The sequence below is a fragment of the Notolepis coatsorum genome (assembly GCF_963971535.1).
Source record: "Notolepis coatsorum genome assembly, chromosome: 5".
NCBI lineage: Eukaryota > Metazoa > Chordata > Actinopteri > Aulopiformes > Paralepididae > Notolepis > Notolepis coatsorum.
In genome coordinates, this window is record NC_140169.1 from 60,681,133 (window position 1) to 60,700,954 (window position 19,822).

Here is a 19,822-nt window from a genome sequence, read left to right on the forward strand (position 1 = left end):
AAATCAAAGGTATATACCATATAGATGTTTCTTCACAAAGTCATCAAGAGAGGGGGTCATTTTACGACGCTGCGATCGTTACCAAAGGCATGTTTTAGGTTCGGTAAAATACGATCAATACAAAAGCATGTTTTAGGTTCGGTAAAATACGATCAATACAAAAGCATGTTTTAGGTTCGGTAAAATAGACCTAGAATAGACCTTACCTTTGTCAGAAGGTACTCCAAAATGAATAATCCCAGTAGTTCCATCGCAATCGCCATTACCGGTGTGCATTGGGCCTGGCTAGAATACGGAAAACAATAGGTTACATCCTCGCAAATCCACGACAGATGGCCGTGTGCTGCTTCACTTTGAGGGGGAGGGGATTCCTGCTGCCAGAGGCACTGAGAGACACCTTAGAGGTCCCAGTTCAAAAGGTAGGCGATACTGCCACCTGTCGAGATTCGATCGTCATTGCAATTATAACGTAGGCAGCGGTGCCAGGGAGACACAGGCAGGTCCGTGCGAGTGTTTAGAATAAGAAAATTATGGGCGGCTAGGTGGTGTAGTGGGCAAGGCACTCGCCACCAGTGTGGAGACGCTAGGATTCGCGTGTTCGAATCCAGCTCTCCACATTGTTTTCAGTTTAGCTGGTCGTCCGCAGTAATACACATTGGCCGTATTACGGGGAGGGAAAACTGAAGGGTGGGGATCGAATGTTGTGAACAAGCGACTCCTACAAGTCGGTTGGTGCGCCTGCGCAGTAGAATCAGGAAGTGTCGGGGGCAGTGTGAGCCTCCCACGCGTTACTCCTCGACACTGAGAGATCGAGCTGCGCAGGTGAAAAGATGCGACTGCTGTTACCTCAAGTACCGGAGGGGACTTGTGCTATGTATGACTTAGTCCACATTGCAGCCGGCTTGTGGGAGGCAAGAAACAGCGTTCGTGACAGGGGAGGGTTGAATTGGATGATACGAAATTGGGATGGGAGAAAATATAGAAAAAAAAAGAATAAGAAAATCGAAAAAAAGGATCTAAAAACGAGATCTCGTTTTCTGGTGCTCAATGCTTGGATTTGAAAAACGAGAAATCTAGTTTTTGGCTCAGAATGAGTTGAGTAAAATAAATGCACAATGTTTCCAAAGTGGATGAGTAAATTGTGTTAAATAATCGTGATCTCAATATTGACTATAATAATGGTGATGATGATTCTTCCCCATGTGTCGAGCTGCCCCAGTGCACAGGACCGTGTCTTTACCTCTCTCCCCTCCCCATGTGTCGAGCTGTTTGTGCAGAGAACCTGACGTCAGACCAGGGCCTGTCCAGCCCCAGCGCCCTGGGCTCCCCCGGCCTGGGCATGGAGGGGCTCAACCGCAGGCGCAAGAAGAGGACCAGCATCGAGACCAACATCCGCGTGGCCTTAGAGAAGAGCTTTCTGGAGGTGAGGGACACTTCATCCTAGAGGCAGCATGGCCTTAGAGAAGAGCTTTCTGGAGGTGAGGGACACTTCATCCTAGAGGCAGCGTGGCCTTAGAGAAGAGCTTTCTGGAGGTGAGGGACACTTCATCCTAGAGGCAGCGTGGCCTTAGAGAAGAGCTTTCTGGAGGTGAGGGACACTTCATCCTAGAGGCAGCGCTGGCTTGACATCGGGGCCGACAAAGTCATATTTAACCACAATGACATCACGCCATAAAACCATCTCTACAGAATGTATGACTTGATGTCGTGTTTTTTTCTTCTTCAAATGTAGCCAAGTGTAAAGACTCTAACCCTGTCACAGGGTTCGTACTGGTGCTGGAAATCCTTGAAAATGCTTGTATTTCAATGTGGTGTTTTCAAGGTTTGAATAGTGCTTGAATCGTGTATAAAGTGCTGGAGAGTTATTGAAATTGAAATTGCACTGTATACTTTCATAATAAATCGCTATCTGACTTAATAGTTTGGTTTTTAGATAAAGAAATAAAATTCGGAGAGAGCCTAATTGCTTTCGCCTTTCACCCAAAATTAAGTTCAAGTTTCTTTATTAGTTGTCCTACAAAAATACAGAATACAAACTGCGCTCCAATCTCACCCCCTCTTTCCGTAAAACTGTCAACCCCAGTGAAAAGAGAATGAAATTCCATATGAACACTCCCATTACCGCCAAACCCCTGTGAACACGCCCACCACCTAAAGTGACAGTACAACTAACCATACAACACCATGGAGAATACTACAGGATAATACAGGGCGTGTTCACACCTGAAAGTCCGCGGATAGTCCGGACTTTCTGGTGGACCAAATGTGAAAATGATACATTGTTTGATTTTGGTCTGTGTTCACTAGGGCTGACCTTCGAAGCTTTTTTTGGCAATCGAAGCTTCGGGGCCGAGCTTCGATTTTAATTCGAAGCTTCGAAAAAAAAAGAATTAAATTTTTTTTTTTTATCTTATGTTGTGGGACTTGTACAGCACTTTGGTAAACGTTGTTGTTTTTAAATGTGCTCTATAAATAAAGTGGATTGGATTAATTAATTAAGTAGCCCCTTTCGTGACAACAAGGTTTCACTCGGCTGCGCTGCCTGGGTGCAGTGGGGCTGCTCTCACAGCCAACGACATGACATTACATAATTATGTTGCAACCTTCGTCTATCAAGCAAACAATTATATAAATATTTATATGTAGTTGATAGAGACAAAGGCAGAATTCATCACTAGGCGCCTGTCACTCATTTGCTCTAGATTAGGTACTATATAAAGTTCGATCGCGTTCACACCAACCGCAAACGCACCATGGTCCACTTTGAAACTAACCGAGTCCCAACTTTTCAAGAGGACCATGGTTCGGTTGTTTGGTCCTCAAAATAATTCGGTTTGTGTTCACACCTGTACAAACGAAACGGACTATTGATCTAAAGGGACCATGGTCCACTTAAAGTGGACCAAACAGGGTAGGTGTGAACGCGCCCTTACATTATGGCTCTGCCTCCTACACTTCCTATGATTGAGCTAATGTACCAACCGTCGTTATCCTTTTAGAATAATAGCATGATGCTGTATTTTCTATTATTTTATTAATAAAAATGTATTGTATAAAGAATTGTGCATGTTCTGTCATCCCAATATTATTATTACCGGTATATATTTTTTTAATCCTCTTTTTCTCCACCTGATTTTCTATGCTTTTCCCCCCAATTTAGTCGTTATGCCAATTCCCCCCCTCCCCTACCTGGTCGTTGTGCGCATGTTCTCCCTACTGGTCGGTACAAGGGAACCCTGAAGTCCATACAATTTAAAATACTTCTCATCACATTTAAAGCCCTCAACAACCTTGCCCCTCCCTACCTGTCCGACCTCCTCCACCGTCACACGCCCACCCGTCGCCTTAGGTCTGCTGATGCCAACCTCCTGACACCTCCCACGACCAGGCTCCGGACCTGGGGCGACAGGGCCTTTGCTGCTGCTGCCCCCTCCCTCTGGAATGCCCTCCCCAGCCATATCCGTGATGCAAACACCCTGACATCTTTTAAATCAGCCCTCAAAACCCACCTTTTCAATCTTGCTTTTGACCTCTAATTCTGTCTGTTTTATTTTATTTTGTCATGTATTATTTTTGTTCTGTTTTTTTTGTTTTGCCATAGTTTTGTCTCTTCTACCCATGTAAAGCGTTTTTGAGCACCTGGAAAAGTGCTATATAAAATAGATAGAATATTATTATTATTATTATTATTATTATTATTATTATTATTATTATTATTATTATTATTATTATTATATATACTTCCTTCATATTTTCGTCTTTTGCCGTGGTATTCAGAACTGTTATCGTGATACTTGGGCTGATATCGGTGTCGAAGTATCGTGACAACTCCAGACCATGCCAATGTTATGAGAGATGTGCTTTAACACCGTCTCCTCCAGAGTCTGTTGAAACACTGCAGCCTGACTGGGCTCTCCGTCCTCCTTGTTCACCTGCAGCAGAACCAGAAGCCCACCTCGGAGGAGATCACTATGATCGCCGACCAGCTCAACATGGAGAAGGAGGTGATCCGCGTCTGGTTCTGCAACCGCCGGCAGAAGGAGAAGAGGATCAACCCGCCCAGCAGTGGCATCGGAGCAGGAGGCACCCCCATCAAGACCCTCTTCACCCCCAGTAGCCCCCTGGTGGGACCCCCCCCACACACACACACACACACACACCACCCCATCAAGACCCTCTTCACCCCCAGTAGCCCCCTGGTGGGACCCCCCCCCACCCACACACACACACACACACACACACACACACACACACACACACACACACACACACACACACACACACACCTACACACACACACACACACACACACACACACACACACACACAAGCACTCTCCCACATGTGTCCTATAGGTGCTATAGGAATCCTCTCTCTCTCACAGACACACCACGCTGTATACACTGAACTCTACTTCCTTTTAGATGATCTTATATTAGAATCTACTCTCCCCCTCCTCCCCATCTCTCCCCCTCCTCCCCATCTCTCCCTCCTCCCCATCTCTCCCCCTCCTCCCCATCTCTCCCCCTCCTCCCCATCTCTCCCCCCTCCTCCCCATCTCTCCCCCTCCTCCCCATCTCTCCCCCCTCCTCCCCATCTCTCTCCCCTCCTCCCCATCTCTCCCCCTCCTCCCCATCTCTCCCCCTCCTCCCCACCTCTCCACCCTCCTCCCCATCTCTCCTCCCCATCTCTCCCATCTTTCCTCCCCATCTCTCCCATCTTTCCTCCCCATCTCCCTCTCCTCCCCATCTCTCCTCCCCATCTCTCCTCCCCATCTCGCCTCCTCCTCTCCTCTCCCTCCCCCTCCTCTCCCCTCTCCTCCCCATCTCTCCTCCCACATCTCCCCCCTCCTCCCCATCTCTCCTCCTCCTCTCCTCTCCCTCCCCCTCCTCTCCCCTCTCCTCCCCCTCCTCTCCCCTCTCTCCCTCCTCTCCTCCCCACTCCTCTCCCCCCTCCTCTCCTCTCTCTTCCCCCTCCTCTCCCTCCCTCTCCTCCCCCCTCCTCTCCCCCCCTCCTCTCCTCCTCTCCCTCCTCTCCTCCCCTCCTCCCCCCCCTCCTCTCCCCTCTCCTCCCCATCTCTCCTCCCACATCTCCCCCTCCTCCCCATCTCTCCTCCTCCTCTCCTCTCCCTCCCCCTCCTCTCCCCTCTCCTCCCCCTCCTCTCCCCTCTCTCCCTCCTCTCCTCCCCCCTCCTCTCCCCCCCTCCTCTCCTCTCTCCCTCCTCTCCTCCCCTCCTCCTCCTCCCCCCCTCCTCTCCTCTCCCCTCTCTCTCCTCTCCCCCCCTCCTCTCCTCTCTCCTCCCCTCCTCTCCCTCCTCTCCCCTCCTCCCCCCCTCTCCCCTCTCCTCTCCCCCTCCTCTCCCTCCTCTCCTCCCTCTCCTCTCTCTCCCTCCTCTCCCCCCCTCCTCTCCTCTCCCTCCTCTCCTCTCCTCCCCTCCTCCTCCCCCTCCCCCCCCCCCCCCCCCTCATCCCCATCTCTACTCCAGGTGGCGAGCACAGCCAGCCTCTCCACGCCCACCACCCTGACGGTGAACTCAGTGATGCCTCTCACCAGCACCAGCCTCTCAGGCCTGGCGTTCACAGGTGTGTTCCGCTCGTCTGTGCAGTGGGGCATCGCGTCAGCAACAGTGCGGTGATGACGATGCACATCACGATAAGAGGGTTACGGTTCTTCAATATATTGTGACGCTATAATTAGAGCTGCCGCACAAATTAGTGAAGCAATTCAAACAATTGTGGTGAAATACATCCTAGACCCCCACATACCTCTTTATTCCTGAAGCAGAGCTCCGAATGAGGGCTTTTGTGAACTGACTGGACGGCAGGCTGCAGGGATCTCAATTCAATTCAATTCAATTCAAATGGGCTTTATTGACATGGGAAACATACGTTTACATTGCCAAAGCCAAACAAAACTAAATCAAATGGAGAAATCAAAAGAAATCAGTACATTACAGACGGAATTTCTTGTACAGTCTTTAACTTAACTCATTCAGCGCCGTTTTTCAAATCCAAGTGCTGAGCGCCAGAAAAGGAGATCTCTGTCCAGGAGGTTTCTGTAGCAGCCGCCTGCCCTCCGCAGCTCTGTGTTCACACGTTAAAACCCTTTCACTGCCACACGACAGCCGGTTAACCCTTTCACTGTGACGATACAGAAGGTTAGCCCGCGGATGCAGAGCTAATGATGATAATGATGGAGCATCGCCGTCGGTTGTGTGATAGTAAAGTGTTAACCTTCTGTCGTGTGGCAGTGAAAGGGTTAACCGGCTGTCGTGTGGCAGTGAAAGGGTTTTAACGTGTGAACACAGAGCTGCGGAGGGCAGGCGGCTGCTACAGAAACCTCCTGGACAGAGATCTCCTTTTCTGGCGCTCAGCACTTGGATTTGAAAAACGGCGCTGAATGAGTTAAGTTAAAGACTGTACAAGAAATTCCGTCTGTAATGTACTGATTTCTTTTGATTTCTCCATTTGATTTTGTTTTGTTTGGCTTTGGCAATGTAAACGTATGTTTCCCATGTCAATAAAGCCCATTTGAATTGAATTGAATTGAATTGAGATCCCTGCAGCCTGCCGTCCAGACAGTGAGTGGAGACTTCTGAACACGAGCCGTGAAGAAAGCGGGCCACGCGTGTTTGCATACGACCACGATCACCAGCACGGCAGCTCTAACTATAGACACAGCAATATATTGGAACTTTATAATGTCGGAGTTGGAGAAAATAATATCATGGTATATATAGAAAATACCTCTGTATACAGTAAAACAAATATGACTTTCTTTTGTTTTGCATGCCGTCCGAATGGAAAGACTAGATTTTGTGCTCATCGATAGGAAATGAACATTCCTGCAGGATTTAGTAAACACATGGAGAAAATCAACAACAGCCAGTAGGTGTATATATCTATCTGATACTGGGGCAGAATATCACGATACTGGTCATCAGGTATCGATATATAATAATAATATGGACTACATTATCACGATACCCCTAGTGTGCATGTAGACACATTATAGATCATTACAGGATTTTTGATCGAAATATATTTACAAATCCTATCATATCCCATCCTGTCCAAGGCCCAGCGGGCGGAGTGACAAACACCGCGTCGGTCATCTCCGCCGCACCTATGGTTACAGCAGCAACAAGCTCGCCGTCTTTAAGCCCGTCGCCCACCACCATTCAATCTCCAGCTGCAGAGAGCGGCAGGGCCGGGACCCAGGAGCACACGGTGCTCACGCAGGCCCCCACCTCCCTGGCCACCGCCCTGGGCAGCGGGCAGGTGATGCAGGTGATGTCCCAGTTACCCACCAGCGCCAGCTTCGCCGCCATGGCTGCCGCCGCCGGCCTCAACCCGGGCCTGATGTCGTCCCAGTTTGCTCCAGGGTGAGTCGGGTTCTGTCTTAACCTCTTAACTCATCGACTGCCACGCTGTTTTTCCATCTTTGTTGTATCAGAAACTTCAGAATGCTATCTCTCAAAAGAGACCAGGCTTATGCATGTGCTATAAGTATTAAGTATAGTATTTTGGTTTGCAAAAAAAGTATGCAGTCCTCAAAAATAAAAACAAAAATGGCCACAACAAACAAAATTACATGCATATTATACTGTGCGTGTGTGTGCATACTAAGGGACAAACATCTGTGCAATAGCACCAAAATCACACATTGGCCCATGCCTACTAGACACAAAGGATATCGGTTGTCCAGCTGCTTTTGTATGTTGTAGTGTTGTCACAATACCAACATTTTGACTTTGATACCGATAGGAAAGGTAATGGAATATATTATTAGATGACAGACATGGAAAGATCTTTATACAATTCTTTAATCAGTTATAATTTAAATTAATATTTTGACGCTGTTGAAACGTAAATAATCAAAAATAATACAATTATTCTGTTACAGCTGCTGAGCTATATAGTATACTCTAGCTCAGACCTGGGCATTGTACGGCCCGCGGGCCAAATACGGCACGCGGGATGATTCTGACCGGCCCGCAAAAGATTACATGATAATACATTTAATTTTTTTTTTTTTTTTTATTATACTTTTCTTTTCATGTCAACGTTCACACGCACAATATACGCTTACCTAGGATTTGACTTGATTCAACAACAAAGCAGTCTGGGCAATGGCAAGCCGAAAACTGTCGAAAGTGTGGTTATTTGAAGTTTGGATATTTTTTTTCACAACTGAGGTAGGTAAATAAATTTTTTAGAGACTAAAGTACAGAAAAAGGGTACCGTTGGGTACTGGTATCGATTCACAGGTACCGGTACCGTATCGGTTCAAATGTGAACGGTACCCATCCCTACTGAACACACAACTGCAGGGCAAGGGCATTTTTGCTCATGAAATGCATAGCCATGTGAAAGCCTTCATGACAAAGTTGCAATTAATTTCAAGGCAACTAGGCAGCAACAATCTCAAACACATGAAAACCCTGAAAGAAGTCAAACCATCAGCTGATCACCGGCACAGGTACTCATCCATGTTGGGAGCACTGCATGATGAATTTTCAAGATTTCAAAAAGGTTGAGGATGAAATGCAGCTGGTTTCCTCTCCCTTTACCTGCAGTGTTGATAGTTGTTCAGCTTGAACTCATTGACCTGCAGTCTGATTCACTACTGAAAGAGCACTTTAAGTCAGCATCACTGCTAGAGTTCTACTCTGCTCTCAAGGAGAACTTTCCAAACATGAGGAGACATGCTCAGAAGATGTTGGTTCTCTTTGGATCCACCTACATATGTGAACAGATATTCTCAGTCATGACGTTTACCAAGTCCAGGTACAGATCCTCTCACTGATTAACATTTGTCAGCTGTGCTTCGCATCTCCACCTTAGACATTCAACCTGACTTTGATGGACTTGTTAAAGCTCAAAAGAGACTGTATTTCTCACACTGAATGAAAAAAAGAACTGAAGAACACTAAAATGTGGGAATATAACAAGTGAAATGGGACACTTGATCATTTTCTTTTTTTCTGCACAGTAAAAAAAAAAGAACTGAAGAACACTCAAATGTGGAAATATAACAAGTGAAATGGGACACATGATTTTAATTCTTTTTGCACAGTTCTGAAAACATTAAATGTAAAGTCAAAGGCTACAAAACTGGGACACTTTTCTTTACACAGTTCAGTCACATGTCTTGTTTATTTTGGCTACAAAGATGATGTGATGTCTTTAGAAAGCTAAGAAAATCCTTGTTTCAATAGTATATGAAACTCAAAATGCCCTTTGTTATTAATGTGACTGAAAATGAGTTAAATGTTTCACATTTTGTTTATCATTTTGGAAATTCTATTTGAATAAATTATATTTTTTAAAGCTAACCTCACATTTTAATTGCAAAATAATAACATACACTCTTACCAGCGGTCAAAACAATGCAATTTACTGCTTTTTATATAGAAATAAAATGTATATTATGCATAATTGAGTTCGGAATTTTGGCCCGGCCCTCCAAAATATTTTCAGTTGCTCATTTGGCCCCCTGGGAAAAATAATTGCCCACCCCTGCTCTAGCTAATGTCCATCAATATCTTCCTTTTGTTTGAAATAGGAATCAGGAGAGCGAGGATGCAAAGCATGTTACATTGGACCCGTTGCTCGTGGAGTTTTCCTTACACATAGAAACAGCGTGACTCGTGAGATAAGTCGTCACAGAGCTGTCAAACGCAGGGATGAAGAGCTAGATAATAATAATAATATCTTAAATTTATATAGCGCCTTTCAGGAGACCCAAGGCACTTAACAGCTACAGATGCAGCACTGAAAAATCGAACCTCTTCTGCTGCTGGTCTGCTGCTCCTCTGCCACTATAGAACTAGCACTCAGGTGTTATATTTCGGTGTGCTGGTGGCTGGCTCCCAAAGTGAACAAAGGGAGGGTACATAACTTAAGTGCTCCCCCAGGGAGGGGGTCGGGGGCTACTGCCCTCAGACCCCCAAGATAATTTTGTATATGGGCAGTCTGACTTGGGGGTACTGCCCATATATTAGTGTTGCAATGCATGATAAGTAAACAGTGAAAAAAGCTAAGGAATCGGATGGAGCTGGGGCGTTTGGGACGAATACAAATTTAAGATGAAAAAGTCTCCCCAGCCTGTGGGAGGCAGTGGAGGTGTGAAATCTGGCTCGGTCCAGAACAATAGTAGTCACAAAATCAGTTTGGCCCGTGGAGTGGTGGAGGAGCGATAGAGGAGCAGCAGAGGTTCGATTTTTCAGTCCTCCATCTGTAAGGGAGAGGGACAGGGAACAACGTAACAACAAAATATGAATCAAAAGGAAAGAAAGAAAGAAAACGAAAGAAAAGGGGGAAATCAGGTCATTTACAAATTTGGTGAAGAGGTGGGTTTTGAGTTGGGATTAGAAGGAGTGCAGGGATGTAGCACTACGGATGTTTGGAGGGAGTGAGTTCCAGAGGGTGGGTGCGGCCACAGAGAAGGCTCTGGGACCGACAGTCCGCAGGTTGGTGGTGGGGATGGAGAGGAGACCGGAGTCAGAGGACTGCAGCCTCCGGGGCGGGATGTAGGGATGGAGGTCATACCTTCTCAAATTGAAGGTCCGCGCTGCTCTGTGTATATTATGAAATGACAAGTGTGCGTCGACACGCCCACTACGCAAACCTATTACTCGCTCACTGTCCTCCTAAATGATTTATCATTCAGGCAAACTGAAAATACATCACTGGTTCTTCTCTCTTTTGTTGTGATTTTGGAGAAATGTGCCTATTTCCTATTGGTACTTCCCATAATAGCAAATACAACAACACAATGAACTTGTTAATTGTAATGCATTTTGTGCCTGCTTTGATGTGGTAATCATATGTAAATAGTATCATTAATTGTAATTTTCCCCAATAGTTTGTTATGGACAGACCCTCCAGGTGTTGATGTGCTGCTGTTTCTCCCCCTGCCTGTATGCGTGTGTTTCTAGGGGTGCGTTGTTGAGTCTGGCTCCTGGTGGACTGGGGAGTGCTCTGAGTCCTGCGCTGATGAGCAACAGCACTCTGATCCAGGGCGTGTGGAACGGCAAGTACATTTAACACTTACACATCTGCTTTTAGACACTTACACATCTGCTTTTAGACACTTACACATCTGCTTTTAGACACTTAACACTTACACATCTGCTTTTAGACACTTACACATCTGCTTTTAGACATTTAACACTTACACATCTGCTTTTAGACACTTACACATCTGCTTTTAGACACTTACACATCTGCTTTTAGACATTTAACACTTACACATCTGCTTTTAGACACTTACACATCTGCTTTTAGACACTTACACATCTGCTTTTAGACACTTACACATCTGCTTTTAGACATTTAACACTTACACATCTGCTTTTAGACACTTACACATCTGCTTTTAGACACTTACACATCTGCTTTTAGACATTTAACACTTACACATCTGCTTTTAGACACCTACACATCTGCTTTTAGACACTTACACATCTGCTTTTAGACACTTACACATCTGCTTTCAGACACTTACACATCTGCTTTTAGACACTTACACATCTGCTTTTAGACATTTAACACTTACACATCTGCTTTTAGACATTTAACACTTACACATCCGCTTTTAGACACTTACACATCTGCTTTTAGACACTTACACATCTGCTTTTAGACATTTAACACTTACACATTTAACACTTACACATCTGCTTTTAGACACTTACACATCTGCTTTTAGACACTTACACATCTGCTTTTAGACACTTAACACTTACACATCTGCTTTTAGACACTTACACATCTGCTTTTAGACATTTAACACTTACACATCTGCTTTTAGACACTTACACATCTGCTTTTAGACACTTAACACTTACACATCTGCTTTTAGACACTTACACATCTGCTTTTAGACACTTACACATCTGCTTTTAGACACTTACACATCTGCTTTTAGACATTTAACACTTACACATCTGCTTTTAGACACTTACACATCTGCTTTTAGACACTTACACATCTGCTTTTAGATATTTAACACTTACACATCTGCTTTTAGACACTTACACATCTGCTTTTAGACACTTACACATCTGCTTTTAGACATTTAACACTTACACATCTGCTTTTAGACACTTACACATCTGCTTTTAGACACTTACACATCTGCTTTTAGACATTTAACACTTACACATCTGCTTTTAGACACTTACACATCTGCTTTTAGACACCTACACATCTGCTTTTAGACACTTACACATCTGCTTTTAGACACTTACACATCTGCTTTCAGACACTTACACATCTGCTTTTAGACACTTACACATCTGCTTTTAGACACTTACACATCTGCTTTTAGACATTTAACACTTACACATCTGCTTTTAGACACTTACACATCTGCTTTTAGACACTTACACATCTGCTTTTAGACATTTAACACTTACACATTTAACACTTACACATCTGCTTTTAGACATTTAACACTTACACATTTAACACTTACACATCTGCTTTTAGACACTTACACATCTGCTTTTAGACACTTCCACATCTGCTTTTAGACACTTAACACTTACACATCTGCTTTTAGACACTTACACATCTGCTTTTAGACATTTAACACTTACACATCTGCTTTTAGACACGTACACATCTGCTTTTAGACACTTAACACTTACACCTGCTTTTAGACACTTACACATCTGCTTTTAGACATTTAACACTTACACATCTGCTTTTAGACACTTACACATCTGCTTTTAGACACTTAACACTTACACATCTGCTTTTAGACATTTAACACTTACACATCTGCTTTTAGACACTTACACATCTGCTTTTAGACACTTAACACTTACACATCTGCTTTTAGACACTTACACATCTGCTTTTAGACACTTACACGTCTGCTTTTAGACACTTAACACTTACACATCTGCTTTTAGACACTTAACACTTACACATCTGCTTTTAGACACTTACACATCTGCTTTTAGACACTTACACATCTGCTTTTAGACATTTACACATATGCTTTTAGACACTTACACATCTGCTTTTAGTAGGGATGCACCGACATTTCGGCACCGAAAGTTTTCGGCCGAAAATGGCAAAAAATTGCCTTTCGGCTTTCGGCCGAAAGAGTTTTTTCACCGAAAATATGTCACCGAAACAGAAACAACCTAACAACCTCGCGTGTTGTTGTGATGATGTCGCGCTGTCGGGAGTCGCGCTGTTTCTATGTAAACTGTGCGCAATGCGTCCAATAAATGCGTCTTTAACATGCTTTATATCCTTATTTGCTATATGCCGCGGTTAATCACAGTGATCTAATATGCATATTATTCGCGTGTTGTTGTGATGCAGTCGCGCTGTCGGGAGTCGCGCTGTTTCTATGTAAACTGCGCGCAACGCATCCAATAAATGCGTCTTTAACATGCTTTATATCCTTATTTACTATATGCCGCGGTTAATCACTGAGTGATCTAATATGCATATTATTCAGAGCGAGAGTGGGGGATTGTGTTTCTGCCTATGTTATGTAGTTACTCTCCCTCGTCCCCGCTGTCGTCCACACTCAGCTGTGAGAGAATTGTTGAATAGATACACAAATGTTCTAGAATGTTTGATTATGACATCATACTGAGCTGGACCTGTACTTTGTGACGTTATGTTATTTCGGGCATTCATAACGTTATTTCGTGCGACTGTACATTGTAACGTTAACACAGCCCAGCTGTCACTGTACTTTGTAATGCTATGTTATTTCGGGCATTCATAACGTTATTTCGCGCGACTGTACATTGTCTACTGTGCAAGCGAGCACATTCAGCTGGGGACTAGAAAGGTGCGCTCAGTAGAGCACAGATGTCCGCTGCGCAGCCAGAGAAAAGATGGAATTAATGTACTGTATGCATTCAGAAGTGCTGAATACATGTTTTATGGACCCATAATAGTGATTATTTATTATTTAAGGTAAGTTTTGCCATAATCATATATTTTTCCATAATCATAATGTTCCACAACATTGGTAAAAAAAATTCTATTCTATGAATCATTTTCGGCCTTTCGGCTTTCGGTTTTCGGCCAACTGTTTTCTATTTTCGGTATCTGTTTCGGCCAAGAATTTCCCATTCGGTGCATCCCTAGCTTTTAGACACTTACACATCTGCTTTTAGACACTTACACATCTGCTTTTAGACACTTAACACTTACACATCTGCTTTTAGACACTTACACATTTGCTTTTAGACACTTAACACTTACACATCTGCTTTTAGACACTTACACATCTGCTTTTAGACACTTAACACTTACACATCTGCTTTTAGACACTTACACATCTGCTTTTAGACACTTAACACTTACACATCTGCTTTTAGACACTTACACATCTGCTTTTAGACACTTAACACTTACACATCTGCTTTTAGACACGTAACACTTACACATCTGCTTTTAGACACTTACACATCTGATTTTAGACATGGAACTTATTGCGATCTATTACCTTTTTTCAACTACAAACTATGTCCCCAATGGAAAACTTTGTTAACATCTGCAATAAAAAAATATATAAATCATCTGATAATAATAAGAATGTTTTCAGTCTGTTCACCTCATTCCAATCATTTATATTGCAGTAAAATGAGATTGTCAAGCAAAACATTGTTTTTACATTATTATACATCTTTTTATATCGATACTTGGCGTCACTGTATGGATATAATATTGCCACGCAAAATATATTTTATATGATTTACTCTGCTAATTGTCTATTGACCCAGCTAATGTTTGTAAACCATGACGACATGTTTGGCTCCGGAAGTCTCCAGGGACACGTCTGTCTGCCTCACGTCACCTAGTCTCACGTCTCCAGTCCCTGGGTCCATCCCACCTTGTGTCTGTATGTGTAGCTCTAAATCCCTGGGTCCATCCCACCTTGTGTCTGTATGTAGCTCTAAATCCCTGGGTCCATCCCACCTTGTGTCTGTATGTAGCTCTAAATCCCTGGGTCCATCCCACCTTGTGTCTGTATGTAGCTCTAAATCCCTGGGTGGGTCCATCCCACCTTGTGTCTGTATGTAGCTCTAAACCCCCCCCCCCCTCCCCTCCTCTCTCCCCGCTGCAGCCCTGGCCGCGGGCGGCGCCCTCCCCATCACCTCTCTGGACGGCAGCAACCTGCTGTTCGCCAACACCTCCGGGGGCACGCCCCTCTTCCTGAACCCCCAGAACCTGTCGCTGCTCACCAGCAACCCGGTCAGCCTGGTGTCCGCCGGCGCCCTGCAGCTCACCGCCGACGCCCACCACCAGACCCCCGCCGTCACGCCCCTGACGGCCCCCACCATCACCACGGCCTCCAAGGCTCAGTGAAGCCCCCCCCCCCCCCCCCCTGTTTCTTATATTGTGCACTACTCTTCATGACCACACCATATAGGGAACAGGGAGGGGGGCTGTAAAGGTGCTCCACTCATCCCCACATGCCCCCCTTTTCATCTAACATTATTTAATCTTTTTGCTGCCACCAAAAAAAAAGAGAGATCCTCCTGTAAAGAGGGCTGGATTGACTTTTCTTTTTCTTTTTTTTTTAAAGTTAGTTTCCTGTCTCTTATTTGTACTTAAAAGACTTGTGTGATTCTTTTTTATTTTCTGTTGTTGCCACGGTGTCGTGCCCAGTGGCAGGACTGCTGCTGCTGCGTCGGCCTGACCTCCGTGTGACCCCTGAGAACACCTCCGTGGTCTCTCCTCCGTGTCACACTCTGTACAGATATATAGCATCCTCTTCATCCTCTTCATCCTCTTCATCCTCTTCATCCTCTTTCCAGCTCGCAATCTCTTTCTGAAATACTTTTTTTTTTCTTTTTCTTTTTTACTTTCTAACTAAAAAGATATTTACTACTAATGACACAATATTCATCATCACTAATGGGGACTTGTGTGTTTACCCCAACCTATAGTTGATTTTTTGCCTTTTACACAAATCATATCAAATTTATATTTTAGTGACACTTTTTTCCTTTCTTTTCTCTCTTCTTTGCTTTACTCTATCGTTGACACTTTCAGAACTTTGTAAGTCTAATATTAAGTTAAGATTTAACTCCTATATCAATTTTTAATCGTGGTTATAAGGCTTTAAAAATAACAAGTGGTAATAACGAGTAATAAGTGGCCGATATAATGGTTATCGTTGCTTTAAGGACCAGAGGGGGGGAGCGGGCGGTGTCGCGCTCTCTCTCCGGGACCTCTGTTTGGTAAACACTGACTTTTACATTTGGCAGCGGTGGCGGATGTTGGCCACGGAGCTTTTTTGTAAAATGGTCGTCTTAGGCGCGGGACCGTAGACACTGATAAAGAAACGACGGAAAGAAATCACAACGTCGAGAGCTTTAAACGGGGGGTTGGGCACATGCAAGTCAGACGTAGGCCGTCTTGAGGCCGCGTTCGTCATGGGAGAGCGGGGTCAGGGGTCAGGAACTAGCATGTGACCGGGGGGGGGGGGGGGGGGGGTTCTCTCCAGCTCAGATAGATTTTAAGAGTTCAGTTGTTGGTTGTATGATACTCATGCCTCTCTGTGGCTGACTGTTCTCTCTCTGTACTGGGCTGGCGGTCACCATGCCAACCGTATGTTGGTGTAGTTTGGGTGGGGGGGGGGGGGTTGTCTGTTTTTTGAAGTACCGTTTTATCTACTTGTGCACAGTATCTGTACCAAAAATAACTGGATCGATGAGCTGCAGTCTGCCTGTTCCTTTTGTTTTTTTGGAGTAAAATCCCGTCTTGTTTTCGATTTTTCAAGGTCCATTCGTCTGCAGTCTTCTGACTTGCTTAACTTCAAGATATACCAAAAATATTTGTTAAAACAATTGCTGTGTGTAGTCGGTGTAGCTTAGACTAGTCAATATATTTATGAGTACAAAAATATCTCTTCTCATAGTCAACAAAATATAGAAATGCAATATTTTGATCATTTTCCAAAGAAAAACTTTTTATTATAATTTTTTTTTATATATAAATATATTTCCTTTTTTTTATTCGATAACGTTTCTTCGAGCTCGGCTTCTAATTGGCAGCGCAAGTGACCAAAAAGAAAGGGATCGTGTGGGTCAGGGTGTGAGAAGGTGGCTTCCTTTACTTTTAACGTTATTTAGCTGTTTGAATGGTTGTACTTAATATTATTTGGGCCCTCGATGCTTTGTCCTCGTTTTATCTGCATATTTGTCCCCCGTTATTTGATTACCTGCGTTATATATATATATATATATATATATATATATATATATATATATATATATATATATATATATTCTTTTTTTGGGTAGCAGTTTTGGGAGAGCTGTCTGATTTTTTTTTTTCTTTTTTTTTCTACTAATCTTCAGCCACGAGACAAACAAAGCTTGAACCAAAGGTGGTTTCCTCACGAGCTGCTGTGCCTGCGTGAAGCACACCGGCTGCCATTCGCACGCGATCACTACTCCTTCACACTGCTGATTTAAATCCCTGTTTCAATCCTTGATCCATTCCTGATGTTTCAATCCTTGATCCATTCCTGATGTGTTGCTGCTTGATCAGGATCCCAGAAACTAAGCTTTAACAACCTGCTGCTGTAACGCTTCTGAGCGTCTCTGAGAGGCCTGCATGCTTCTCCTAATAGCTTTGTGACCGCACCCAGTCAGGTTCAGGTTCTGTGCTCAAACCCCCTCTTCTTAACCGCTCAACTGTTAGAGAACCATAGAGTTGGTGATCAGGTTGGGGGGGGGGGGGCATTAAACCAGCACGTCGCCGTAAAGGATCCACTGTTGCCGTGCTCCTGACCGGCAGCTGCGTCTGGACCCGCCAAACCACCTAATCTGACGGGTGAAACCCTGTCCACTTCCTCCAACCCCCTCCCTCGCTAAAAACCACCCCACGCAAAATTTGCATCATTCTGCTACTTCCAAAGTAACCAAATGTAATAATAACCACAGTGGTTATTTAACCACCCTAGACTGTAAGCAGTGAAATTATGTCCACGTTTTCCTTTTCTTTTTTATTATTTCTTTTTATATATATATATATACTTTCCATTCTTGAATAACTCTTTTGACTGAATATACCTCAGCAGCACTTAGAAAGACAAGGTTCACTTGTAGAAATGTCTCATCAGTAGAACATTGTAGAATGTACAAGTACTGTCTGGCTTGCCGTTTCCAAAAAAAAGAAAGAAAGAAACTAACGATGAAACATAATAGACAAATAAGGACAACCTACTACTGCTATTTTCTAGTACTACTATTTATGGGGTATTTCCAGGTTTAAAAACAACATTATTTTGTGATCCTTCTTGCCAAGGCGGTGGCCTTTCTCTTCAGCTAGGCAGGCTGTTCATTTGGCCGGCTTCCTGTCTGTTCAGCTCACGTTGCCTAAAGAGGCTTTAAAGAGTGTTCAGCTCACGTTGCCTGAAGAGGCTTTAAAGAGTGTTCAGGTCACGTTGCCTAAAGAGGCTTTAAAGAGTGTTCAGCTCACGTTGCCTAAAGAGGCTTTAAAGAGTGTGCAGGTCACGTTGCCTAAAGAGGCTTTAAAGAGTGTTCAGGTCACGTTGCCTAAAGAGGCTTTAAAGAGTGTTCAGCTCACGTTGCCTAAAGAGGCTTTAAAGAGTGTTCAGGTCACGTTGCCTAAAGAGGCTTTAAAGAGTGTTCAGGTCACGTTGCCTAAAGAGGCTTTAAAGAGTGTTCAGGTCACGTTGCCTAAAGAGGCTTTAAAGAGTGTTCAGGTCACGTTGCCTAAAGAGGCTTTAAAGAGTGTTCAGCTCACGTTGCCTAAAGAGGCTTTAAAGAGTGTTCAGCTCACGTTGCCTAAAGAGGCTTTAAAGAGTGTTCAGGTCACGTTGCCTAAAGAGGCTTTAAAGAGTGTTCAGCTCACGTTGCCTAAAGAGGCTTTAAAGAGTGTTCAGCTCACGTTGCCTAAAGAGGCTTTAAAGAGTGTTCAGGTCACGTTGCCTAAAGAGGCTTTAAAGGGTGTTCAGGTCACGTTGCCTAAAGAGGCTTTAAAGAGTGTTCAGGTCATGTTGCCTAAAGAGGCTTTAAAGAGTGTTCAGGTCACGTTGCCTAAAGAGGCTTTAAAGAGTGTTCAGGTCACGTTGCCTAAAGAGGCTTTAAAGAGTGTTCAGGTCACGTTGCCTAAAGAGGCTTTAAAGAGTGTTCAGGTCACGTTGCCTAAAGAGGCTTTAAAGAGTGTTCAGGTCACGTTGCCTAAAGAGGCTTTAAAGAGTGTGCAGGTCACGTTGCCTAAAGGGTGTGTTAGTCCCGTCTAGTTCCTTACGAGTCGGAAGCGTAGAGATGAAGAGACGACACCAGCTGGCACCATGCGATGTTACTGACATATTTATCTGAAGAAAAATGAAGAATTAGAGAAATTATCTTTTCTTAATTCTATACATATAAATATATATATATATTCAACACATGTAAGATATTCATATTTTATATTTGAACCAGTATGTTATTGAGACTGAATGTAGTGTTTACCATACTTATATTCACCCCCTCTCCCAACCAATCCCAGTCCCCCAAAAATACTTTTTTTTTGTATTGATAATAGCAATTTTGAATCTGTAGAGACAAAAAAATAAATAAAACGCGGCTGGGTGTGTTGCTACATGCGCGGCCTTTGGACGGAGGGCGCTCGCTCGGCGCTCCTCGCGTGACGCTCCTCGCGTGACGCTCCCTGTGGTTTCTAGGGAAACGGAGACTTTGAAGCATCTGTACTTAATCTTGGATACCTTTTTATTTTATTTTGTCATATTTTTTTTTCATTAATTGTGGACTTGATTTGCTGTGCTGTTTTTAACAATCATTTTATTTTTTTAT

At 43.9% G+C, this 19,822-nt stretch overlaps 1 protein-coding gene across 1 annotated transcript in view; it reads left to right on the forward strand.

Annotated features, from left to right (window-relative positions):
- The window catches only part of LOC311228222 (POU domain, class 2, transcription factor 1-like), a gene marked incomplete at both ends in the record, with an annotated part of 67,508 nt that extends 52,155 nt beyond the window's left edge, over window positions 1-15,353 (forward strand). The window contains 6 exons of the mRNA XM_084314133.1: window positions 1,266-1,423; window positions 3,939-4,124; window positions 5,486-5,582; window positions 7,084-7,384; window positions 10,943-11,037; window positions 15,112-15,353. Coding sequence (XP_084170259.1) covers window positions 1,266-1,423; window positions 3,939-4,124; window positions 5,486-5,582; window positions 7,084-7,384; window positions 10,943-11,037; window positions 15,112-15,353 — 1,079 coding nt within the window. The remainder of the gene's footprint in view (window positions 1-1,265; window positions 1,424-3,938; window positions 4,125-5,485; window positions 5,583-7,083; window positions 7,385-10,942; window positions 11,038-15,111) is intronic.
- Window positions 15,354-19,822: the final 4,469 nt, after the last annotated feature.